Source organism: Zootoca vivipara, chromosome 6 (assembly GCF_963506605.1).
Source record: "Zootoca vivipara chromosome 6, rZooViv1.1, whole genome shotgun sequence".
Classification (NCBI taxonomy): domain Eukaryota; kingdom Metazoa; phylum Chordata; class Lepidosauria; order Squamata; family Lacertidae; genus Zootoca; species Zootoca vivipara.
In genome coordinates this window covers 86,588,912-86,615,436 of record NC_083281.1, presented here as the reverse complement: position 1 = coordinate 86,615,436, position 26,525 = coordinate 86,588,912, and the positions used below count along the sequence as shown (strand labels likewise).

General features: G+C 48.8%; 1 protein-coding gene across 2 annotated transcripts in view; it reads right to left on the bottom strand.

The window, feature by feature from the left end:
• Window positions 1-26,525, bottom strand: part of PAX7 (paired box 7) — a 142,846-nt gene that overhangs the window by 25,319 nt on the left and 91,002 nt on the right. For both annotated transcript variants that reach the window (XM_035118987.2, XM_035118990.2), the window contains exons 6-7: window positions 21,768-21,933; window positions 20,291-20,487 (exon numbers count right to left, since the gene is read on the bottom strand). In XM_035118987.2, the coding sequence (XP_034974878.1) occupies window positions 20,291-20,487; window positions 21,768-21,933 (363 nt within the window). The remainder of the gene's footprint in view (window positions 1-20,290; window positions 20,488-21,767; window positions 21,934-26,525) is intronic.

Here is a 26,525-nt window from a genome sequence, read left to right as displayed (position 1 = left end):
AGAGATCGATTTGCCCAGCTTAAGGGGCACTCCACGGCTCAACGCGGATTAAATCCAGCTCCCCTTTGCAACAAGGGCACTTTCTCCTGTGACCCTACTGGACCGAGTGAATGACGGTGTGTCTTCCCCCAGCGCTAAAGCTTTCGCTTGCTCTCCACTGGGAGGGACGGTACAGGGAGCTGGGAATTAATCAAGAGGCGCACCTGTCAGGCTGGCATCTGGAACTAAATGGAAACACTTGCCAGTGAATGAACTTCCACCTCTTGCCCTCCCCACCCCATTTCCCAGACAAGGCGGTGTCTCTTGGTGGTTCTTTGACGAGGGGTCTTGGCATAGCCAGACCTGGGGTCAGGGGTGAAAAGCACAGCAAAGAGGGTGAAGCAAAGGGCAAGAGGAAAAGGGATTATTATAGATATAGTTGGATAGATAGATAGATAGATAGATAGATAGATAGATAGATAAATAAATAGATAAATAAATAAATAAATAAATAGATGATATAGATAGATAGATAGATAGATAGATAGATAGATAGATAGATAGATAGATAGATAGATAGATAGGTATCTGAAGAAGTGTGCATGCACACGAAAGCTCATACCAAAATAAAAACTTAGTTGGTCTTTAAGGTGCTACTGAAGGAATTTTTTTATTTTAGATAGATAGATAGATAGATAGATATAGATAGATGATAGATGACAGAGGACAGAGTTGGGAAGAGAGAGAGATGCACAGCAGCAAAATGCTAGTCCTACTCAGAGTAGACTCTTTAAAGCAGGCATAGGCAAACTCAGCTCTCCAGATGTTTTGGGACTACAATTCCCATCATCCCTGACCACTGGTCCTGTTAGCTAGGGATGATGGGAGTTGTAGTCCCAAAACATCTGGAGGGCTGAGTTTGCCTATGCCTGCTTTAAAGTTAATGAACTGACTCTAATCCTAACCTTAAACTATGGAAATACTTGCCGCAGGCGGCAGTGATGAGCTCCACCTTAGACCACTTTAAAAGAGGATTGGACAAATTCACAGAGGAGGGGAACGGCCTGCCCACAGGTATTCAACTTTTGGACAGTGGTTTACCAAGAAATCACAAAAATACTCAAACATCCCACTAGGATGGCATAACACTGGTCCTAAAAAAAACACCCTACATTGGCTCCCAGTACATTTCCAAGCACAGCTCAAAGTGTTGGTGTTGACCTTTAAAGCCCTAAACAGTTTCAGCCCTGTATACCTGAATAAGCATCTCCACCCCCATTGTTCAGCCCGGACACTGAGGTCCAGCTCCGAGGGCCTTCTGATGGTTCCCTCTCTGCAAGAAGTGAAATCACAGGGAACCAGGGCCTTCTTGGCAGTGGTGCCCTCCCTGTGGAATGCCCTCCCTTCAGATGTTAAGGAAACAAACAACCATCTGACTTTTAGAAGACACCTGAAGGCAGCCCTGTATAGGGAAGTTTTTTAATGTTTGATGTTTTGCTGTGCTTTGATTTGTTGGAAGCTGCCAAGTGTGGCTGGTGCAACCCCATAGCTGCCAAGTTTTCCCTTTTCTCACGAGGAAGCCTATTCAGCATAAGGGAAAATCCCTTAAAAAAAGGGATAACTTGGCAGCTATGTGCAACCCAGTCAGATGGGTGGCATTTATTATTATTATTATTATTATTATTATTATTATTATTATTATTGATGGCCACCAACTTGGATGGCTAAAAATGGACAAATTCACAGGGTGGCTAACAACAAATATAAATTACAATTAAACGTAATAGGGGGAAAAACACACCAGTTAATTAAAATACAGATTAAAATGCAGCCTCATTTTAGTAGTAGCCCATAAATCAAGACCATAAAGGGAGGAAACGTCAGATATTCACCCGAGCCAGCTACCCATGCTGGTCCTACATGGGCCAGCAAAAAAGCCAAGGGAAAATTTATACACCAAATCCCATATAAGGGGTCAGAGTGAGTCCAAGCCAAAGGCCAGGTGGAACAGCTCCGTCTTGCAGGCCCTGTGGAATGATGTCAAATCCCGCAGGGCCCTGGTCTCTTGTGACAGAGCGTTCCGCCAAGTCGGGGCCAGTGCTGAAAAGGCCCGGGCCCTAGTTGAGATCAGTCTAACCTCCTTGAGGCTTGGGACCTTCAAAATTTATGGACCAGTTGCTGGAAACCACAGGAGGGGAGAGCTTGTCCTTGGGTCCTGCTTGTGGGTTTCCCAGGGGCATCTGGTTGGCCACTGTGAGAAGAGGATGCTGAACTCAATGGGCCACGGACCCAATCCAGCAGGGGTCTTTTTACGTTCTTATGTCCTAAGCAGGCTTCCTTTGCGTTTCAAACCAGTAGCTCTCCTGTGGCTCTTTAGCAGGCTTCCTCAAACTAGGCCCTCCAGATGTTTTTTGCCTACAGCTCCCATGATCCCTAGCTAGCAGGACCAGTGGTCAGGGATGATGGGAATTGTAGTCTCAAAACATCTGGAGGGCCGAGGTTGAAGAAGCCTGCTCTTTAGCATGGACCTAGGTGGTTGCGCTCAGCTGTACAGGAAAACACTAATTAAAAGGTTCCCCAACCCTGTCTTAACCTCCTGCACAAAATTCTGGGGGAAAGCCCCCCCAACAAGTTCCTGCAATATATTCTTGACTGGGACAGCTTTTCTATCCAAAAAGTTTGATCTGGGAAAAACAACCCAACCCCAAACTCCTTCTCTCCTCACTCAGATAAATCTCTTTTCTCTCCCTCCCTCCCACTCCCTCCTTCTCTATTTTATCATCCCTCTCCCCACTGCATAGTATCATACTCTATTTTTGCCCCCCTTTCGAAAATACGAAAATACAATTTGCACCTTCTCAGCTCCCCCCCCCCTCTGGCTGGGGCCGTATCATTGGGAGGAGGCTTAGAGCCTCGTCTCCTTGGATTTAGACTGAAATTTTGATTTTCTGCCGCGCTCAGATAATGTGGAAATCTGGTTCCCCGATATTTCCCGTTTATCAGCGAAGTGCAGCGTGTTTTGGGAAGGGGAGGGGAGTGTTGAGTAGGGGATGTATTCTCTCTCCCCCCCCACTGCCCCTATGCCACCTTTTCTTCCAGTGTGTCCCTTCCCCTCCTCTCTCTCTCCCTCTCCCCCCCCGCCAATGGCATTCCACTCCACAGTGGCTGATATCACAACAGTCTAATTGTTTCAAGAGGAGGTTGAAATGTTTTAAGAAAATGATTGGATGGGGAAGGGGGCTTTCCATATCTGTTTTGCCATTGTCTCTGATTTGCAAACAGGCATACCTTACAGGGAAGAGGGAGATGGATTGAGGCAACTAGCACTGCCCCCCCCAAGTTCACCTGCACATGGGATGCCGGTGGTCACAATCTGCTGGCACGTCAAACAGAATTGTTCTTCTGAAAGGGTCAAGCAAATCACGGGAAGCTGCTTTGCACTGAGTCAGACTCTTGGTCCATTTAGTTCAGTGCTCTCGATGCTGACTAGCAGGGGCTCGATAGGTTTTAAAGCAGGGGATGTTTTTGTCATCATCTGGGGATGCTGCCAGTGATTGAACCTGGAACCTGGGCAAAGCAGGTCTACCCTTAAGCTACAGCCCTTCCCTTAAGAGAAGGGTGGCTAACTTGAGTCCTCCTCCAGTGGCAACCCCGAGGAGGAAGTGAATGAACGCCTTTGTCTGTCCCATGTGGAGCTGTGGTCATTGATATGGTCATTGATACCACATCTTCTCCCCTGAACCAGACTCCACAGACACCTCAAAGGATGAAGAGAGCTCTGAGCAGACAGCCATGCTTAGGGGTCCCTAAGTTTATGGCTGCCTAAACCTAGCTATAAAAATCTGCTAGTTGCTCCAGGACACTGCTGAGACAACTTGTACATTGTAGCTCAGCTGCATGGGTGCTAGCCATGGTGCTGAAACCAACCATGAGCTCCCTCTCCAAGGTGCTGATCCTGTCTTGCTTCACCTTCCTGCCTATCTGGGACCTGTGACCTCCTCCTTGCCTGGGTCATCAGCTATTTTTGATGGTGGGCACTCCCATAAATCAAGACAACATGGTGGGAAGATAAGTAAAACCTGGTTACTGCTGCAGTTACTATAAATAAGGCTCCCTTTCTAGAAAGGGGGTGGTGGTGGTCAGATGGGCTCCCTGCATTGTGCGAGTGGTTGGAGCCCTACTTGCTAAGTGCTATTATGTAGAATCCTATAACTGTAGAGTTGGAAAGTGGCCCCCTACAAACCAAGAATCACAGCCAAAGAATCTTCAGCAGAAGGCTATCCAACCTCTGCTTAAAAACCTCCAACGAAGAAGAGTCCGCCACTTGCCAAGGTATTGCGATCTACTGATGAACAGCTCTTAATGCCAGAAAGTTATTCCTGATATTTAGTCAGAAGCAGCTAATGTCTATGAAAGTGCCATCTGATCTGGAGAAAATCTGGTAAGGATGGGTGGGTGGAAGCAGCACTCCAAATGTCCTGAAGAAGGCTGGTTGATTTGGTCATGTGAAACTCTAAGCCAGGTGCAGGGAACCTTTTGCTGAACTACAGTCCCGATTGTCCCTGGCCATTGGCCATACTGGCTGGGGATGATGGGAGTTGTAGTTCTGTAGTTTGAAAAGGCAAGTAATCAGCTCACAGTTCTAAAGACAAGGCAGTAGCAGCAAGAGGCTATGCCAAGGATGGGGAACCTGTGGCTTTCCAGATGTTGTTGGACTACAACTCCCAGTATCCCAAGAAATTGGCCCTGCTGGGTGGGAGTGATGGGAATCGGAGTCTAATGATTTCCAGAGGGCTACAGATCCTCCATCCCTTAACTAGACCATCACTGGCCTTTACTGCCCCATGGTCCCTCTAGCACAACTCTGCCTTCTTTTAATGGAGGGACAGGGAACCTGTGGCCCTCCAGATATTGTTGGACTACAACTCCCATCATCCCTATGTTTTTATCCAGGCTCAGCTGCTCTGTATCTGATATGAGGTGGGCTATTTATATTTAAGTAAACAAAGATTATGAGTGCTAGATACACGGCATGCGGCCTGATCTGAATTTTGTGGGCAGTTTGGCTGGAAAGGTAGGAGGGCATTTCAGGGTTAAAATATATTCTCCAGGTCAGAGAGTCAATTTGGAATGAGGGCAATGCTTCATGCCATCACTCTGAATGGGAAGGGCATTTTTTTGGGGTCCCATTTTACAGGCCCTGCGAATAACTGCTGAAGTGGGAGGCAATGGCACAAACGAATTTATTTTAGTGTCCAGCTTTAAGATAATCCATGGGATTTAATTCCTAAAACTCTGAACAGAAGAGCACAAACCTCAAGATGGTGATGAGGATTCACCCAGGCCAGCAATACCGCCCAATGGGAGCAGCCAAAAATGAACATGTTCTTGCTTGCCCTCCCCTCCCCTCTGGAATAAGGCATCAATGGTGCTTTGAGAACTCAGGTTCCACTGTAGCAGGGGTGGGGAGCCTTTTGTAGCCTAAGGCAACCACTAGGTCTGTATGCCAGTGGTGGGCGGAGCCAGAGGCAAATGTGGGTGTGGCCAGATGCAAAAGGGGGTGGGGCAACAGATGCAACTGTGTATAGCAGCTGACATCCCAGCCACACAGAAGTCAGAGGTCTCTATAGACACACAAATGACCTCTGCAGCCCTCTATTTGGGCAAGAAGAATTTCAACGATACAGGAAAATGCACTTGAGAAGGGACAGTGATAGAAGAATATAATGATTATTATTATTTACTTAATGTATTTATACTCTGTGCTTCTCCCCAACTGGGATGGGGCTTATGAGGGGTGTAGGCTGGATAGGTTCCCAAGGGCCACCTAGAGAGGCACAGAGGGCCACATTTGGGCTGCAGGCCAGGTGTCTCCCCACCCCTGTCCAATACCAGACCAAATAGTAGCTAGCAAGGGCCAGTTATTGCCCACTGAAAACATAACAGGGAAGTAATAATAATGAGCGAGTTGTGTGTGTGTGTGTGTGTGTGTGTGAGAGAGAGAGAGAGAGAGAGAGAGAGAGAAAGGATTTGTTATTGTAAAATAATGTAGAGAACCCCACCTCTTCCTTTTTATTCTCTCCTGCCCCCCCTTGCTAAACTTCCTTTTCAACGCAGGTGTTTCCCTGTGGTTAGGGTCGGAGATAATAAACCCGACGCCCGTCCGGGCCACCTGCAAATTCAGGAAGGCTTTTCTTTTTAGCACATAATTAAACCGGCGCTGGGCTAACCGACAGCATCCGACACAGCGCATTAGGCGGGAGAAAGAGAATGAGGCAGGGAGGTTGGCAGTGGGGGGAGAGATATTAAAGAGAGAAAGAGAGAGAGAGAGAAATGGGAAGCAGGTGAGATGAGAGACTCCAGGCAGGCTTGCCGCCATCCTTTGCAAATAATATAAAATAAAATAAAAATAACACTTGGTTTCTCTTCTGGGTTTAAAGCGGTTATGGAAACGGAGGAGAGGTATTAAAAAAAATAAAGGGTGGTGGAGGGGGGGGGGACCCAAGACACACAGCGCTTCCTTATCGCAAGGAGACAGTTGTCAGGAATCACTTTGAGTGACTCGTTTTGTCTCGTGTTTTTCTCTCCCCCCTCCTCATCTCCCTTCTCCCTGCCGTCAAGCGGGCCTCAGGACATGGATCAAAGGAGAGGCGCCGAAACGCTCGCTGAAACTTCTGATCCCTTCTCGGTAGAGACGCGCTGGAGTGGCAGACAGCTTTCTCTTCGACATCAAATGGAGAGAGGGAGGAAGAGCCGGAGATAGTGAAGAAAAATGCACACAGAGAGAGGAAGGATCAGGTTCTGGAAGATGAGGGGGAACATGAGAACGTACGAAGAGCTGGCTGGATCCGGCCAATTGCACACCTAGTCTGGCACCCTGTTCTCACTGTGCGTGGCCCTAAGAACTTAAAAAGAGCCTGCTGGATCAGGCCAATGGCCCATCTAGTCCAGCATCATTTGCCCACAGTGGCCAGCAAGATGCCCCCCCCCGGGAAAACCACAACACGAAGCCTCGCCATTTGTGATTCCCAGCAAGTGGGATTCAGAGGCACGTTGCCTCTGACTGTGGAGTTGGAAGAACACCATAAGAGTCTGCTTGATCACACCAATCTAGTCCAGCATCCTGTTTTCACAGTGGGCCACCAGGGCATGAGAACAAAAGCACTCTGCCCCTCCTGTGGTTTCCAGCAACTGCTACTCAGAAGCATTTACCGCCTTCACACGTGGAGGAGGCCGAGCCATTGTGGCTAGTAGCCACTGACAGCCCTATCCTCCACCTTTGAAGTGCCACAAAACTCTTGGCTGTCATTTGGCCACCCCAGCCTCCTCATCAGAGGTCTCCATCTCTGAGTCAAGAGGCTCATCTCAGAAGGACATAAGTAGAGACCTCCAATGGATCAGGGCAAGAGCCCATCTCGTCCAGCCTATTGTCACAGGTGCCCCTTATGGAAACCCCAAAAGGAGGGTCTGAGCACAATAGCACTTTACCCACACTCCATGATTTCCAGCTACAGTCAGAAGCGCATTAATGCCTCTGACCGCAGAGGCAGAACATAACCATGGTTGATAGCTTCCTTGTCCACAGCTTTGGACATTTCCAGCACAGCTGAACTGGTTTCCATGGAAAAACATCAGAGGAGTCCTGGATCAGGCCCCAAAGCCAATCTAGCTCAGCACCTTGAGCCATATGCAACTATTCAGTGTAAAGGTAAAGGTAAAGGGACCCCTGACTGTTAGGTCCAGTCGCGGACGACTCTGGGGTTGCGGCGCTCATCTTGCTTTACTGGCCGAGGGAGCCGGCGTTTGTCCACTGTTTCCCCAAGTCATTGGCCAGCATGACTAAGCTGCTTCTGGTGAATCAGAGCAGCACACAGAAACACTGTTTACCTTCCCGCCGGAGCGGTACCTGTTTATCTACTTGCACTTTGACGTGCTTTCGAACTGCTAGGTGGGCAGGAGCTGGGACGGAACAACGGGAGCTCACCCTGTCACGGGGATTCGAACCGCCAACCTTCTGATCAGCAAGCCCTAGGCCCTGTGGTTTAACTCACAGCGCCACCCATGCCACCGCAGCAAAAACTGCTGAACTTGCTCCCATAAGATGCAGCAGTGGTGGCCATCAACTTGGAAAGGTTCAAAAGGAGTCCAGCTAAATCTGTGGAGGAGGGAAAGGATGTCAGTGGCTACCTGCACTATTATATGCTCCTGAATACATGGGAACCACAAGTGGAGAGAGTGTTGCTCTTGCTCTCAGGTCATACTTACAGGCTTACCATTGTGGTCCCTGGTTGGTCACAGTGCGAAGAGGATGCTGAACTTTTCTTCCCACGATCTTATGCGGCGTGAAGTAAGCGGGCAGAGGGAAAGCTTGTCTACCTCTCTTCCAATCCTAGAGCTTGGCTCATCATGCAGTGCGCCTGACCGACAGGAGCATGGGCCAAAGCAAAAAGACTCCTTTGCACCACACAAAACGAGTTTACGGAATCTGCAGCCGCAAGATGTAGCGGCGATGACCCCTGGCTTAGGGGCTAACTAGCAACACGCAGGGCTAATGCATGGCTGCCAATCAAGCTGGGAGACATATATTTGTTTATTTGATTGCGAGGACACATACAAAGGGGTGGGGGTGGGAATTCCCCCTCCCTGGACTGCTGCCCTCTTCCCTCCCCACAGCTGAGTATAATAAGAGCCTGCTGGATTGAGCAAACAGCCCTTTTACTGCAGCATCCTGCTTTCGCAGTGGCCAGCTAGATACCTGTGGGGAAATCAGCAAGTAGAACAGGAGCACAAGAGCAGAGCTCTCCCCTCCTGGAGTTTCCAGCAACTGGTCTTCAGAAGCGTTGCTGCCTCTGAAGATGGAGCTGGAACAGAGCTGTCATGGCCATCAATAGCTCTCTTCTCCATTAATTTGTCTGATCAACTTCTAAAGCCATCCAAATTGGTGACCACCATGGCCTCCTGTGGAAGGGAGTTCCATAGTTGCAATTTCCATGAACCCTCCCCCCCCCACACCCCTACATTGCAATGATTGGCAATGGGGGATTATTCCCATTGCTGACAGTGGCTTCTCTAATAGGGACTGGCACCTGTCATTTTTATTTACATTACATCATTACATCAACTGCTAGAGTGTATTTCATCCTGCATTGTGGTTCAGGTTGATGTTGTCGTTCCAGCTCCATTTAATTTATTGCAGTTATTTTATGTATGTATCTATGACACTGAACCATAAAGTTGGGAAGGGTCTCAGAGGCCATCTAGTGCATACTTTAGGCCCACATTATTTGAAGGACCGTATTATCCCATAACAACAACAACAACAACAACAACAACAACAACAACAACAACCTAACCTGCCTGGGCTCAGAGACTGTCAGGGGAGGCCCTTACCTCAGTCCTGCCATCCTCATAGGCACACTTGGTGGGGACGCAGGACAGGGCCTTCTCAGTGGCTGCCCCCAGGCGACTTGGAAACTCCTTTCCTAGAGAGGCTAGGCTGGCTCCCTCCTTGCAGGCAGGCAGGTGGGCAAAGGCCTTTGGGAACTGACTGTTTTTTTTAAGGAAAGGGCCTTAATACCACCGTGGTATTTTTATTATCTATATTCTAACAGATTTGGGTGGGTTTTTTTGCATTGTCTTAATTCGATTAGAATTTTTTAAAAAAACAATTATCGTTTATATGTTTTCTGCTTTTCGTATTTTGCCTATGGTTTGATTTGTGTAAGCTGACTTGAGTCCGTGGAAAAGGTAGCATACAAATAAATAAATAAAATAGTAGTAGTCATCATCATCATCATCAACTGACCCTATGCTCAAAACAGGAATCGTGGCACTACAGCATCACTGACACATGGTGCCTCATCTTGTACAGGAACATAGGAAACTGCTTTCTGATTAACTTTGGCCCATCTACCTAATATTGTCGACACTGACTGGCAGCAGCAGCTTCTCCAGCCCAACCAGGAGAAGACAGAAATCGAACCTGGGATCACAGGAAGCTGCCTTTTGCTGCATGAAGCCATCAGTCCATCTAGCTCAGTATCTCCTACACTGACTGTCAGGGCAACATTCCCATCAAGGGGGGGAGGGGGGCAGCTGGCAGATGCCAGTAGGGGCAGGGCCAGATGACAATGTGGGTGGAGGAACAGATATACATTTTGCCTTTGTACAGCAGACTAGTTCATCCATTCATCCATTCATTTACTGCATATATACCCCACCTCCCCCCGGATTTGACGGTGGTGTACATGGTTCTCCCCCTCCTCATTTAATCCCCACAACAACCCTGTGAGGTAGGTTTGACTGAGAGGCAGCAACTGGCTCAGGGTCACCCAGGGAGCTGCAATATTTGAACCCTGGGCTCTCCCAGGTCCTAGAGTCCGACACTCTGTCCCATTGCACCACACTGGCTCCAGTTGTTAGAGGCAGCTCTCTATCCTTCATCCTCCTCCCCGGGGCTGGACCCCAGGGCATTCTGCAGTCCAAGCAGCTGCTAATCAGTCTCGCCTATGCAGGAAAACAATTCACTCAGAGTCAGAGTGGGGGGTAGGTGGGTTGAAAACCCTGCTCATTTCCCCTTTGTCCGGTTCCCAAGAGTGCAGCAAGGATTTTCTCTCTCCCCGCCCCCCCCCGGCTGCTTAACCGAGATTAGATCGCAAGCCCTCCCTCTTTCTCTCCAAGCACCCCTATCTCTCCTGCAGCTCCCAGAGAGTCCCGTGATCCTTTTTCAGGTCCTTATTGACTGCAATGAGATACCCCTCATTTCCCGGGTGCGATAAGCTTAAAGACCAGGGCTTATCATCAAAGCTCTAGCCATGGACACCTTTGATCAATTTACTCATTTGCTGACCGCGGACCCCGCTAGGATGGCTGATCTTCTGCCTGCCTGCCTGAGCCAAAGAATCACGCGTCTGTGGGGCTGTTCTAACACGCAGAAGGGCCCTGGTTTGATTGCTGGGAACGTTCCCTGCCGGAAGCTCTGGAGAGCTACTGCCAGTCAGTGTAGAAAATACTGAGTTGAATGGACCAACAGCCTGACTTGGTAGAGGGCAGCTTCCTCGGTCCCTATTTTATTTCTTAAAATTTATGCACTGCTTGGTTGTAGGAAGAACTTTTTTTCTTTTTTTAAAAAGCCCAAATATATCACTAAAAAAAATTACAGCATTTTTTTTAAAAAAAATAAAAATAAAACAACAATAGACTGAAACAATCAAAAATTCACATCAACTTTCTAAACATCTGGGTAGGCTTGTCTAAAGGAGACTGTTTTTAACAGGAGCCAAAAAGAAGACATGGAAGGCTAGCCTGAAATCAATAGGCAGGGAGTTCCAAAGGGCAGGTTCTGCCACACTAAGCAATCGAGTTCTTACATATGTGGAATGGGTATAATGTGGCACGTGCAGCGGGCCAGTTCTGCCAATTGAAGAGGCCAAATGGGCACATATGGAGTAAGGTGATTTCACAGGAAAACTGGCCTCATGTTGTCAAGGGAGCTATATTTCCCCATAGCATCTGAATCAGGAAAGGCTGTGCAGTGCCTGGACTCAACGGTGATAGGGATGAGGAAAAGGAATTTGAGCTTGAATCCTGGCAAGACAGAGGCACTGAGCAGCTCTTGTGCCTGAGAAATTGGTCAGTTGCTTACCCTGGAAGCGGTTGCACTCTCTCTGAAGGAGCAGGTTCACAGTTTGGGGGTCCTTCTGGGTCCAGCTCTGTCCACGGAGGCTCGGGGAACCTCAGTGGCAAGAAATGCCTTTTACCGAGTCTGGCATCCGGAACAGGAAATCCTGGCCACATTAGCATCCCCTCCAACATTTCTCCGATGAAAACAGGGACATCCTATTCCGTAGCCTCATTTCTCCCATGCAAATAGGGACATCCTAGAATGGTTCATGAGTTAGGTCAGGCATCCCCAAACTTCAGCCCTCCAAATGTTTTGGACTACAATTCCCATCTTCCCCAACCACTGGTCCTGTTAGCTAGGGATCATGGGAGTTGTAGGCCAAAACATCTGGAGGGCTGCAGTTTGGGGATGCCTGAGTTAGGTTATTTCAAGACTGGATTGCTAAAATACACTCTGGGGCCTCCCTTGAGCCTGATCCAGAAGTTGCAGTTGTATATAGTGACACCTTGAAGTTGGCCCAATAGCCAGTCGGCAGATCTCTGAGCCTCACTCCTACCAGCAATCATGCAGCAGCATTCTGGACTAACTGCAGCTTCTGGGTCAAGCATAAGGGAAGCCCCACATAGAGAGCATTGCAGCAATCCCGTCTTGAAGTAACCAATGCATGAGCTACATATATCTGGCAATGTCTAATCTAATGTCCTCCTACCAGATCTTGCCCATCTGTGTTGAGCTAGATGGGCCCATGCCAGAGCACCTGCTTTGCATGCAGAACACCCCAGGTGGTTTGGCTCAGCATAAGGAAGCTTCCTTTGCACCTCTCACCAGCTCTACTTCATACGCTCCTTGAGCGCTTTTTGCCTGTCTGGAAGGTTATCCTGGGGCTCATCTTCTGAATGGTGCACTGAGTGTGTGTAGAGACCAGCCACCTCCCAAGAAACAAGGGCAAAATCCATTGCTCCACCCACCTTCATTTCTAGTCCCACCCACCCACCCACCACCCTGAAGGCTGCCACCATGGGGAATGTGGCCCTCAGCCTGGAACAGGTTCTCTGTTCCTAAAAGAGAGGGTTGCCAGCCCTTCAAAGAGAGGACTGTCCTCTGTAAAAACAGGACACCCACCCACCTTCCCTGGGATAAGGTGGCTTCCTATATACACATTCTGCATCCATCTTCCCAGATACTTGGCACAGTTGTGTCGCCTCCTTATTTGAATGGCTTCCATCCTTGGCACCTTCTTCCACAGAGGCGTCCCCTGCCCCTCCCCCCCGGTTGGGCCTCCTCTGCCCAGTGCCTCCTCCTGGCTCCCTCTTTGGGTCACTCCAGCCCGTCCAAATGGCCCTTCCGCCTCCGAATTCCAGAGGTCGCCTGGCACTGCCTCCTTGCGCTCTTCGCTCCAGCGTTAATGTGCTAATCTCTCATTTTCTCTCCCTCTATCTGGCCTGCCTGAACCCGTCTCCCAGGCTCCCTGATTAATCCACATAAAGCAGGACCAAAAAAAAAAAAAGGCATTTCAATTCTCTCTCGGCCAAGGCGGCATCGCTCAGTTGCTCTGAAGCCCCCAGGCACACAAAAAAAGACAGCGACAAAAGCCCTTCAGAAAATGCCGCAAGACGCCGTCCCAAATGTGCGCTCTGGAGGCTGATGTGGGGCTAAAATAATCAGGAACTGCTCCATTTGGCTCAGTATTGTCGACACTGACTGGAAGCAGCTCTCTGGGGTTTCAGGAGACAGGGCACCCTCTCAATTGCATGCAGACCAGGTACTCTAGCACTACGCTATGGTCCTCCCCCCCAACCCCCCCTCTAAATAGGATCCTATTCCTTATGGTTTATTCAGGTTTTGAATTAAAGGCTCATATAAAGAGGAAACTGCCTTATACAGAGTCAGCCCATCTAGCTATTGTCTACACTGAATGTCTAAAAAGATGTAGACAAGGACAGTAAAAATGATCAAGGGTGCTGGAGGAACACCAGCCGCATTAATGCATTGTTTTATACAGACAGACATATGCCAGATAGCAAAAGCATAATAAGCAATTCATTTTGGTCAGCATGACTGCAATCCTGGGATCAAGACCCATTGATCTCAGCAGTTCTTGACTTCTCACTGTGCATGGCTTCAATTTGTGACGCGTGCTGAGGTTTAACCAAAGCTCTTCAGCCAGCTGAAATGCAACCCTTTTAGCTTCTCAATTAAAGCCACAAACAACCTCATAAGGAAGTGTTACCGTTTTAAACTGCAATCACGAAGCGGGAACCCTATCAAAGAAAAGGGAAGATGTACCCAGCCTTGGCTTGATTCCTCTCCCTCACGTTCTCCAACTTCCTCTCTGCTTATGTGTTCTCTCTCTGTCTCTCTCTCTCTCTTCCTCATGAAAATTCATCAGCATTCTAGTGTTCCGTCATGCACTGGCTGGATGCAGAAGAGAGCTGGGAGGCACCAGCTAGGGAACCCCCAAGGGAAGCAGGCTCAGAGCCAGGGGATTGGTGGTGGGATGGTGATGAATGGACAGAGTGAGAAGAAGGAGCAGACTGGGAGGTGGAGGTGTTGGAAGCTGAAGAAGCAACAGGGTTTAGTGAGCAGGAAGAGGCTGTGGCAGAGAGCAGTCCAGAATCAGAGGCAGAATCAGAGGCTTAAGGGGGCGGGGCGGGGCAAGAGACAGGGATCAGGCAGGTTGCTGAAGAAGTCAGGGGGTCTCCACCTCCTGCTGTAATCAGCTCCCCTTCCTGCTGGTTTCCCAGAATCAGAAGAGGGCAGTATGAAGCAGGGACAGGCATGTTGATGGAGTCTCTGATTGCTTGGGAAGGATCAGAAGGAGGGGGAAGCTTAGGCAACTGTGGGAAGGCAAAGACCTTCAGTTCTCACAACTGCCTCATTGGGGCACGATCCTTGGGGAAGAGTCGCTGTGCTCACTAGGCCTGTCCTCCCAAGCTGCTTGTTTCTTTGAATTAAGAGTTAAGTTCCCTGGCACCATGTGAGTTAGTACTGGCCTGCACCTGGCACCCGCCCCTGACATGTACATATTTTTTGCAAAGCAAGTTTCCTGGTGATGTTTCCCGGCATGCCATTTTCATCAACATATGCAGTTATACGCAGGTTGCAGAACAGCATTGCAAAACGTCACATGGAAAATGGAGCAAGCTTGTTTTCTGCTGCTCTGGAGGGCAGGACCCGAACCAGTGTCTTCAGGTTACAAGAAGGGGGATTCTGACTAAATATTAGGAAGAACCTTCTGGTGCTAAGAACCGTTTGACAGTGGAACAGAGGTGGTGGACTCTCCTTCCTTGGAGGTTTTTAAGTGGAGGTTGGATGGCCATCTGTCAGGGATGCTTTAGTTGAGATGCCTGCATTGCAGCGGGCTGGACTAGATGACCCTTGGGGTCCCTTCCAATTCTATGATTCTATGGAAAAATGGCTGCATTTCAGCTCATGCGCTTTTCAGGATGAGCCAATCTGATAAATTAATCTTCAAATGCAAACTAAATTAAAATTCTCTTTCTCTCTCCATCCCACCCCATCCCTAGAGCCATTGAGGTGTAGCAGTTAGAGTGCTGGATGAGGACCTGGGAAACGAGGGTTCAAATCCTTACTCAGCCATGAAGCTCACTGGGGTGTGTGTGACTCACTCTCAGCCTAGCCTACCTCGCTAGGTTGTTGTAAGGATAAAATGGATAGGAGAACTATGTCTGCTACTTTGAGAGCCTCGGAAGTAGTAAGGTGGGATATATATGTAGTAATAAACAATAATAATAGCCCCAGGCATGACAAAATTGTTCCAGTCGAAAAAGCCAAATTAGTGCGGCCTTTTGCAAAATGAAAGGGGGGAGAATCAAAGTTGAAAAATAAAGATGGGACATAGTTTGTATGGTTAAGCTTACATATATGGTGACAACCAGAAAGGGCAGACAACAATTTCATTGAAAAATGCAGCCTTTTCATAATGCGCTGGAGTAAAAAGGTACAGGAGAATGTAAATCCATTTGTTGTACATGGAACTTTTGGGATATGAATTCGTTACATGTGAATTTGCAACGGAATTCTGTTCCTATATATTTGGCTCCCGATAGCTCCTTTTATTCTACTGCTATTGCATTTCATTTGTCACCTGCTATTACACTTTGTTGCATGTACAGTCACTTACGGACCCATTGTTAAAATCGTGTTTATGGAAGACAATCTTACTCGGCTACGAGTGATCGCCAAAGAAGAAGAATTTTTGTTGCATTTTATTTATAAATAAATATATACCAAAAAGAAAAAAAGAAATGGGTGGAAAGTAAAAATAAATAAATGTCCACATGCTTAGCAGGCCCTATTTATAAAATTTATCAAAAGGCTTTCAGCTTCGAAAGGAAATGATCTCTGTTACAAAGGCACCTGCAGGAACCCCTCTTTTCTCTTACAATGCACACCCCCCCATCCTTCAAATCCCAGGGAAATCCCAACTTGGAAAATAAACTTCTCTCTTTTCACATGAGAAGAAAAAAAAGCAGAAGAGAGAGATGTGTTTTTGCTCTGGTTTTTCCCACTGCCCTCAGCCCAGGAATCTAACTGACAGGAGCAGATGGCTCTTCTGGATGGGGGTGGGGGGCGGATGAAGAAAGAAAGGAAAAGTTGACTGGGAAGAAATGCCAGCTTTGTGGGATCGTTTAGGTTAAAAGTTTACGGAGCGAAGGCTGTACTGTATGTGATACTGAGCTGTCAGGATCTCAGCAAAGCTTTCTGCAAGAAGGAGGGGGGAGGCAGAGAAAAACGGGAGCCTCTGTTTCCAAATGCCTTATGGAAATAGGAAATCCATTTGATGCAAAAAACAAAACAAAACCAAATATAAAAGAAAAGGTTTGCTGGATCAGGCCAATGGCCCATGTAGCCCAGCATCCTGGTGCCACAGTGGCCAGCCAGATGACCTAATGGGAAACAGGTCTCAAGCCCAAGACCTCCTGCTGTTTCCAGAAACTGGTTTTCAGAAGCAACCCTGGCCCCAGCCTGCGAGAACAGGATGCTGAACCAAATGGGCCTGTGGCCCTGATCCAGCAGGCTCTTCTTTCACCTGCAAACATGGCCCAAGCACCCGGGTGCAGCTGTAGCCAGCAAGATGCCTCAATGGAAAGCCCCACGCAGGACCTGAGGGCAGCAGCACTCTCCCAGCCAAGGGTTTGCAAATACTGCCTCCGACAGTGGAGGCAGAACATAGCCATGGTGGCTAGCAGCCACGGACAGCATTTGGGCTTCATGGTTCTGTCTAATCCTCTGCCGAAGCCATCCACGTTGGTGGCCCCCACTGCCGCCTCCTTGGAGGGAGACTCCACTGCGGGCTTCACATTGGAGCATTTGGTAACAGGATGCTGGGCTCAATGGACCTTTGGAGTGGGGTCTCCTTATGATCTCGGCAGAGAGTTAAAGGAAGGCAGGGCGCGGGCAGGAGGCAAGAGGAGGTGGCTGCTTTGCAGGCTCAGGTTCCAGGAGAGACACCCCTAGGAAGAAAGGTTGTAGCATTTGGGACTTTTTAGCTCAGAGGAAATGTGAGTAAGAGGCAAGGTGACAGAAGTTTACAAAATGATAAATGGCATGGAGGAAACGGATGGAGAAAAGGTTTTTCCTCTGTCTCTCATAACAACTGGAAATCGAGGGCATCCAACGAAGCTGAATGTTGGAAGATTCAGGACAGATCAAAGAAAGCCCTTCGTGTGGTGCATGGTTAAACTACGGAACTCCCTGCTGCAGGAGCAGCTTTAAAAGAGGATTAGACGACTTCATGGAGGAAGAGAGGGCTATCAATGGCTCCTAACCACAGTGACCATGCCCTGCCTTCACAAGAGGAGGCAGTGATGCTTAAGAATACCAGCTGCTGGCAACCGCAGGAGGAGAGAAAGCTCTTGTGGTCAGATTCTGCCCACTGGGGCATCTGGTTGGCCACTTTGACAAAAGGATGCTGGGTTGGATGGGCCACGGGCCTGATCCAGAAGGCTCTTATGTTCCCAGATAACTCTCAAAAGGAATGTGCCTCCTCAACGGAAGTGCAAAAATGACTGTGCCAATTCTATCATTTGGGGGATGAGAAGTGCTTCTTAATATTATCCCTCCCTAGCATGTTGATGTTACCAACCTAACAACTCTCTGCCTCCAAATTCTCCCATGAGAAGATGATGCTGAACTAGGTGGGCCATTGGCCTGATCCAGCAGGCTCTTCTTATGTTCAGCCCCTCCAAGTGGGGGGGGGGAGAACCCCTCTGGAATCCTGCAGAGCCACTGCCAGTCAGTGCAGGCACCACTAAGCTAGGTGGACGAGACGAATGCCCTGTCTCTGCCTAAGGCAGCTTCCTGCGTTCCCGCCTACAGAGGGAAAAAGAGAAAGAGACGCATTGCAGGACGCCTCGCCACGCAATTGAAGGTCGGGCATTTCCCCCCGGAAAAGAACTTGTTCCTACACGGCGATAAGCCGAAGCAATGAATTCTGATCCCCGCCAGCCCGGCCTTTGCAAATTTGAGAGCGGGCAGAGTCTCTTTCAGGGGGGCAGAAAGGAAAGAAAAAAAAGAGGGAAATCCGTAATGCCTCTCCCTCTGCAACCATAATGCCAGGATGTTCCCAATCTGCTTTGAGGGATGGAAAGATTAAGAATAATAATAAAAAAATTGCAATAAAATATGTGTGAACGAGGGGGTAATTGTGGACAAATGCAGCATTCAAATTCATTTTTCCACCTCTTTTACACACCATTTCAATCTTATTTTCTGCTTATTAATGAGATCTTGTTGGCAGGGGTGGGCAGAAGCTGCCCAGTTTTGCTGGGTAATTGCACATAATTTCCTTTCTACTAGTGATTTGCATCTGATCTTCTCCCTCCCCCCACCCTAATTCTTTGCTATTTAACACCCCCTTCTACTTCTCTCCCCTCCTTCCCAAATCTCTCCCTCCTCCTCCTCTCCTTTCCATCCCTGGTCAGGCAATACAGTACTTCATTTAAATGCTTATTACACTTAAACAGACACTGAAGAAAAAAGGAGGGGAGAAGAGGAAATGAGACAGAAGCCATCCAAGTCAAGAAAAGGCCTGACGCAATCACCCTCTGCCACTCTTGCTCTCCTTTAGTGATGTAACACCCTTAAGGACCGTGGGATAACTTCGCCAAAGACCTATTCTGTACTATTTGTAATGCGGCCACTTGGGGGATACATTTAACATGTGTTAGGAAGCTGCTTATTTGGTCCAGCTTGCTCAGTATTGTCTACACTGACCAGCAGTGACTTCTTCTAATACAAGAATGGGGGTCCTCTTGTGTTCCTCCAGATATAGCTATACTGCTCAATAATTGTCTGACTGCTCCCTGACAATTGGAGACAAAAGGTCCTCCACCGCATCCATCAATAAATATTTGTCTAATAAAGGTAAAGGGACCCCTGACCATTAGGTCCAGTCATGACTGACTCTGGGGTTGCACGCTCATCTCGCATTATTGGCCGAGGGAGCCGCCGTATAGCTTCCAGGTCATGTGGCCAGCATGACAAAGCCGCTTCTGGCAAACCAGAGCAGCACACGGAAACACCGTTTACCTTCCCGCTGTAGCGGTTCCTGTTTATCTACTTGCATTTTGACGTGCTTTCGAACTGCTAGGTTGGCAAGAGCTGGGACCAAGCAACGTGAGCTCACCCCGTCACAGGGATTCAAACCGCCGACCTTCTGATCAGCAAGCCCTAGGCTCAGTGGTTTAACCACAGCGCCATCTAATAACATAATGCAATAGGAAGATGCATGGACATAGCATGTTGGTATCTACGATTTCGCCTCCCACTATTGCGGTTAGCAGAGATTACCCGGAACTATTCATTCATGGTTTTCAAACAGACGCTCCCAAAGACAACACCGGAATTCACTGGTTAATTTGTCTGTAAAGTCACACCTCAAAGCAGCTTATGGGGAAAACCTTCATGACAAATCACAAAAAAAGCAAGGTTGACCATTACATCTGGAGATCAACAACAAATCCTAAAACCAGCTGCGCCAGGAAGCCAAAGTCCTGAAGGCGTAAGAGGGCCTTTACTCAGCATCTGCATTGCAACAGAATCGGGGCTAAGCAGACATCGTGGGATGTCCTCAAATATGTGGTGGCACTTTGTTAAAGGTCCTTCCTTCCTTCCTTCCTTCCTTCCTTCCTTCCTTGAAGGCCTCCGTTTCCGTCTTTGACTGGGTGACCTGGCAACGCCACAGATCTAAAACTCAGCCACACACCTGTAGAATTATTCAACTACCTAAGAACTAGTAACTAGCTTTGCTTCTTTCCTCCACCCTTCCAATCCCCTTTCCTTTCATGTCACAGCGATCAGATTGTAAGCCTGAAGAAAATGAATCATTTTTGATATTGGTAAGCAACTCTGGGAGTCTTCTGGGGAAGAGTGTGGGGGGGAAACAATAAATGGGGAACCTGTAGCTTTCAAAGTATTGTTGGACTCCAAATTCCATCACCCAGCATAGGGTTGATGGGAGCTGTCATCCAACGCCTTCTGGATGGCTGCAGGCTCCCTATCCCGGCTTTAAGCAATAAGCAAATGAACAAAACGCTGCGGCACTCAGCTAAGGACACGTGGGACCTGCAGCTCTTCTCGGGGGCCATGCGTTTTCCCAGTTTCCTCATGCATTGCCTACAGTTTAGGCCGGAGACGATGGCAAAAGACAGGCGAGCAGCCTACCTGGGGAGAGAGGCCATTGCTGACAGGGTTCATGTGATTGGCAGGAGCTGCGGGGTTCATGAAGCTGTCAGAGTAGGTGGAGAAGCCGTGTCGGGTCCCGTAGGCGGAGCTCGAGTCTGCGGCGGCGGCAGCCAACCCTCCCTGGTGCATGGTGGATGGTGGGAGAGGCTGGGGTCTGTGCACAGTGCTGCCCCCATCTGTGGGGAAATGAAGCATCAGGTTAGAAGCAGGCTATCATCACTGACCATCACTGTGTTCCTTTGGGGAAAGGCTGGCATGGATGGGAAGGTGGAGGTGCCATCTTGACCTGCAGCCCAAATCATGTTCCCACCACCTGTTGCAGTGGAGGTCTGGTCCATTGGGGTGAATGGGGCATTGCCCCCCTGCCTACTTTCTTACAACTAGTCCAGTGGGTGGCCCTGCCTGTCACCTTCCCCCTCCTCCGCTTCCACTTGAATCATGGATTCGTCGAGTTGGAAGGGACCCCGAGGATCATCCAATCCAACCCCCTTCAGTGCAGGAATATGCACCTGCCCCTTATGGGAATCGAACCTGCAACCTTGGCATTATCAGCGGCACGCTCTAATCAACTGAGCTATCCAGTTTTCTGCTTGACCCACGCTTTCTAGGGATGAGTCTAAGCGGTTTCTCCCTTGCCCCACTCCTTTCTCAGGGAGAACCAATTTAGCACTAAACCGAAGCAAACTATCTGCTCTGAATGCTGTTAGTAACCTCCTGTTGTTTTCTCATGCCCAGCTGTGGAAAGCTGTCCCTGTTGCTAAAGTGAAGGGGGGCATGTTATAGATTTGGGTGGGACCCCCTCTAAACCCTAGAAATTAAGAAATGGTAGGATTTTGATTATTTTAGCCGTGAAGCAAGAAATACAAGCTGCAGAGGAATTCGCTAGGGCCGTTAAGAAACAGAGCCACCGAGAGCCATTGGCAATGCAAGAAGAACTCCTTCCCCCTTGCCCCGAGGTGTGAACAGAGACTGCAGATTTGGAAGGATGCCAGGGTAAAGGCTGGAAGAGACTTTTACTAGGAGATGCTGGGGATCGATCCAAATTGCTGATTGCTCCGAGTGGTTTTCTCCAGGGGAAAGCAGTGGGAACAGAGGAATTGTGGATAAGCCCTGAGTCTCACTGTTGCCCCTTGAAGAACTCAGTTATCATTGGCTCTGGCTCAGCCAATCCCTGGCTCTGGCTCTGCCCACTCTGTACCAGTCAGACTAGGACCTGGGAGGACCAGGGTTCAAATCCTTACATTCTGTCGTGAATCTCACTGGGTGATTCTGGGCCGGTCCCTGCCTCTCAGCCTAAACCTCCTCATTGGATTGTTGTGGGGGTTAAACAAGGAGGGATGCGTGGGACCCTGCGTGCCACTTTGAGCTCCTTGGAGGAAAAGTTTTGATATAAACGCCATCCATCGATCCACCTATCGAAACAACCCACTTTCCCACCCAAGCCCTCAGCACCCACCTTGGGAAAGGGTGGTGGTTGGGTAAGTTGAATCTGGCAGCTGGTAAGGAGGCAAAGTGGGCATCCCAGTCGGAGGGAAGCCCCCCGGCAACAGGTGATTGAATGCTGCCAGCTGATTGGCCCCGGCCTGCTTGCGCCACCGTGCCCGCCGGTTGCTGAACCACACCTGGGAGAAGGGAGAGAGGAAGGCAGGAAGTTATGGGGTAAGACACATGCCAAGGGTTTGAACCTGAGACCTTCTGCATGCAGAGAAGGGTCTCTGTCCCCTGAGCTATGGACCATCTCCATTTGTCATCGTCAAGAGAGCAAGTGCCACAAATGATCTGATGCTCTGGGGCCGTCACCACCTGTCGCAACCATCATCCAGCCTACTCTTGCACAGGCTCTGTGCAAAACAAAAAATGGCCACTAGGTGCCAGGACAGAGCAGGGCAGCAGACAGGAAGTCCCTCCTTTGCCGCCGCCCCCGTCTGCCAGTGGCTGACCACTGTCTTATTATCGGGTCCCGGAAATCCCAATGGATGGTCACCAGAGCCGACTCTGGCCTATCAGGGCCATTTCTGCCCTTCTGAATTATTTTCTGGCAATCCGTGCTTGCTTCGCAGTAAAACACTGCAGTAAAAGGTAGCCGACTTAAAATCATAGAGAGTTGGAAGGTAACTTACAAAGAACATATAGTCCAACCCCCTGCAAAGCAGGAATTGTGGCTAAAGAAAGAAACCCTCCATATGCTCTCCCCCTCCGTTTCCCCTCCTCATAAATCCTGGTGCACAATTATCTGAGCCAATCAAATTGTACCATATGTATTCCAGCTGCGATCTGTGTTTGGTTTTTATTTATTTATTTATATGTTTTAAAACTCATTTTTCAATTGAATCCAAAAACTCTCAGGGCTGATCCTGGTTTGAGAAGGGGACGGGGCTAAGCTTTCGAGACAGTGGAGAATGCAGCTGCCGAGTTCTCCAGGGCCTAGGGGTCTGGGAGACCTGATTGAATTTCACAGCAACAGGAGAGGGCTTGGCAGAGCAGGGGGGGGGGAAGGTGGAATTGAATAACAACACAAAAACCCTAAAAGCTGAAGGGGCGGTGGAGAAGTTGAGTTGGGGAGCCTGATCTGTGTGTTTCTAGTTAAGGTTTGGTCGACGACTCTGAGCATGTTGAGAAGGCCAAGCGGGGAAAGTTAGCTCTCTCTCTTTGGTAGTCTCACATTGATCCCCGCACCCCTTTCTAAATGAGATGTTGGGTCTGTTACAACCTAGGACCTCCTGGAGGCAAAGGAGATGCTCTTCCACTGGGATATGTCACTTCCCCATCCATAGAACCTAGGAACCTGCTTTATACAGGTGTCAGACCCTTGGTCCATTTGGCTCAGCACTGTCTACACTGACCGGCAGCTACTCCCCAGGGTGTCAGACAGGGAATCCTTCCCAGCCCTACCTAGAGATGCTGCAAAAGACTAGGAAATTCTGCATACAAAGCAGATGCTCCTCCGCCGAGTTATGGCCCCTTCTTTAAAAACGAAGCAAGGTTCTAGTCCCCATAGTTTGGAATAAAAATGTTGGTTTAAATAGGAACAGCTATCTTATTCTGAGACCACGAGTCCATTTGCTCACATTTGTCAGCACTGGCTGGTAACAATGGCTTTCCAGGGTTTCAGGTAGGGATCCTTTTTCCAGCCTTGCCTGGGGTTGCATGCTGGGATCTGAACCCGGAACCTTCCGCAATCAAAGCAAGTGCTCTGCCACTGAGCTATGGCCTGTCCCCTTGAGAAATGCCCAGCAGCGGACTGAACGTGGGAGCTTTCATGAGTACATGGAGGGGGCATAACAAAGTAGTAGAGCATCTACTTTGCACCCATATGGAAGAAACTGTAATAGGAAACTCAGGTGTCTCGGGCTAGGAGTCTCGTTCAATCTGCAGTCACTGGGTGAATGGATGAGGACTTTAATTTAAATTGCAGCTCTTTGGAGATTGAGGGCTACATTACACTCTTGCTCCATAGGGATAATTTCCACCAGCAAAACTCACACACGGATGCAGAGACGTGGACTGAGCCACATTTAATGGACCTGGCAATGCGGTCAGGGGATTTGACCTGTGTGTGTGTGCAGGTGGTTATGTGTACACTCGGAACTCAAACCCTTCCAGCTGACTCCACATCTCCATCGGAGCGGGTGTGTTAAGTTTGTGTTGCGGTTGACAAGCTAAATGCATTCCCAGCAGGTTAGGGACAAGCAAAAGAGAGAGCTTCCTTAACCCATGGACCCCAAACCTCTGGTGAGAATGGGGAGCATGGTGCCTTCCAGCTGTTGTGAAGGTAGCTAGGGGTAGCAAAGGCAAGTGATGGTCAGGGTTGTGATGGAGGTAGCTTGGGGCAATAAAGGCAAGCTATGGTCTAGTTCAGGTATGGAGAACCAGTGGTCCTCTAGCTATTGTTGGACCACAAATCCCATCACCCTTGGCCACTTGCCATGAAGTCTGATGGGTGTTGGGAGTCCAGCAACAAATGAAGGGCTGGAGGTTCTCCATCCCTGAGCTAGATTGTCATTTGGCTTCACTGCCCCCAACCGGTCTCCGTCACAACCATGCCTTCTTTTAATGTAGGGATGGGGGACCTGTGGCCATCTGGATGTTGTTGTAGTCTAACTCTCCCATCACCCTGACAGTTGACCATGCTGGCAGCTGGGACTGATGGGAGCTGAGGTCTGACAACAAATTTCTGAACTAGACCATCACTTGCCTTTACTGTCCCTAGCAAACTTCAGCAGAACTCTACTTCCTTTAAATGCAGCATTTCAGCGTTTCAGGCAGGGGTTCTCTCCCAGCTCTACCTGAAGATACCAAGAACTGAACCTGGGACCTTCTGCATTCAAAGCAGATGCTCTACCACTGAGCTACAGCCCTTCCCTAGATTCATTACACCCATTGGAAACTTTTCGGGTGATTTTCATATCATTTTGTGCCATTACGATAACTGGATTTAATACTGTTAGGATTTTCACCTTTGTTGATTAAGGACAAGGAACCACGAAACCAAGGATTGTTTCTCCAGCAGAAGCTAGCTGGATAACTCCATGAAACTGAGGCAGATATGCTATGATGCAAGAGTCCTTTGGGGGCACATCCAGCTCCTTTATTTGTTCGACTGCCACTAATCATAGAGGTTTCATGGGCTTGCCACGGCTAATATCCTTTCAAGGGACCTGTCTTCCTTCCCGCAAGAAGATTCAAAAAGACCGTACATCCCTGACATTTGCGCTGGCAATATCCCCCTCCCTCTTACCAATTCTTTTAAAGGTGGCTGGAGATACTTTTTTTCTGAAGGAAAAAGAAAGAAAGATGTGCTTATAAATCAGTTTATTGGCGGTTAAAATATACAGGATTGAGCGTCAAGAGGGAAATTGAAGACCCACATCAAAGGGAACCTGTTTCCACTCCACCACAGTGAAGGTTTTATCAGCCACTAAAAAGATTCTCTTGCCAAGGGAATCGGGTTACCCAAGAGAGAGAGAGAGAGAGAGAGAGAGAGAGAGAGAGAGAGAGAGAGAGAGAGAGAGAGAGAGAGAGAGAGAGAGAGTTAATCTCAGAGTGACCGTCAATTCCTTCAGATATCGAACTCTGAAGATGGGGGAGAGGAGTGAGGAGGCAGCCCAGAGGGATTCTGGCCCCCTTGCACCATAGGATTGTTCCTGGCTTGGGGGGGGGGCAGTGTTACCCGAAAGACCACTTCCACCAATGATGACATGGGCCATACTCACACCATAGATATAAGGCATTCATTAGGACACCCTTTTTAAATAGGCTTCTCCCAAAGAATTGTGGGAGCTGTGGTTCATTAAAGGGGCTGAGTCTGGAGACTCCTTACACAGAGCTACAATTCCCAGAGTTCCTTGGGAAGAAGTGTTGGCTATTAAACTGCTCTGGGAGGGGAAGAGGGATCTCATTCATATGAAGAGTTGGAAAGGGCCCAAATGTCATCTAGCCCAACTCCCTGCGATACAACAACTCTCAGAACCCTTAACAAACTACAACTCCTAGAATTCTTTTCTTGGGGGGCAGGGGTGAGGGGCATGACTGGTGTAGATAGGGACATAATGAGGCATCTGCCAGGGCTTTGCACCCCTACAGAGTCCCACTGATAAGAGACCGTCCCCCCCAGACCTGCTCATTCTGCTCACCATTGAAACCCACCTTTTCCCCCCACCAGCTTCTGACTCAGATAAACTTGTGGTGGTAAGGAGGAAGAGGCCATGGAGATGTCACTTCCTGCCTCACTCATTGGTTGTCTGCCTGGCGAGCCAACAGGTGGCACAGTGATGAAAGAGCAGGGATAGGGAAGCCTTTGCAACCTGAAGGCCACTTTCAACCTTCTGAAGGGCCACATAGATCTCTTAGATCCAGCGACCAGGGCTTTGTGTTTGGGGTGAGGTGCCCAATGGCATCACTCTGCTGAAGCCCCCTTGAAGTCTGACTTCAGGCTCTGTTCCCCAACACAGGTGGGTCCTCCCCCCACAAATATGATACATGGAATATGAAGACACTGACTTAAACAAACTCTTGTCCCAACCATGGAGGACAGACTCGATTCGAAAGATGCCTCCTTCCCAGCTTTTACTCTGCTCTGACTTCTGTTATTGCCATCTGCCAGAAACAGATGGCAAACTCCTCGGGTGAGGAGGTGTAAATCACTAGCTGAAGAAACTTGCCTATAAAAACACAGCCCTGTCACCTGAGTGCAAAACTCATCAACTGGGTGCGG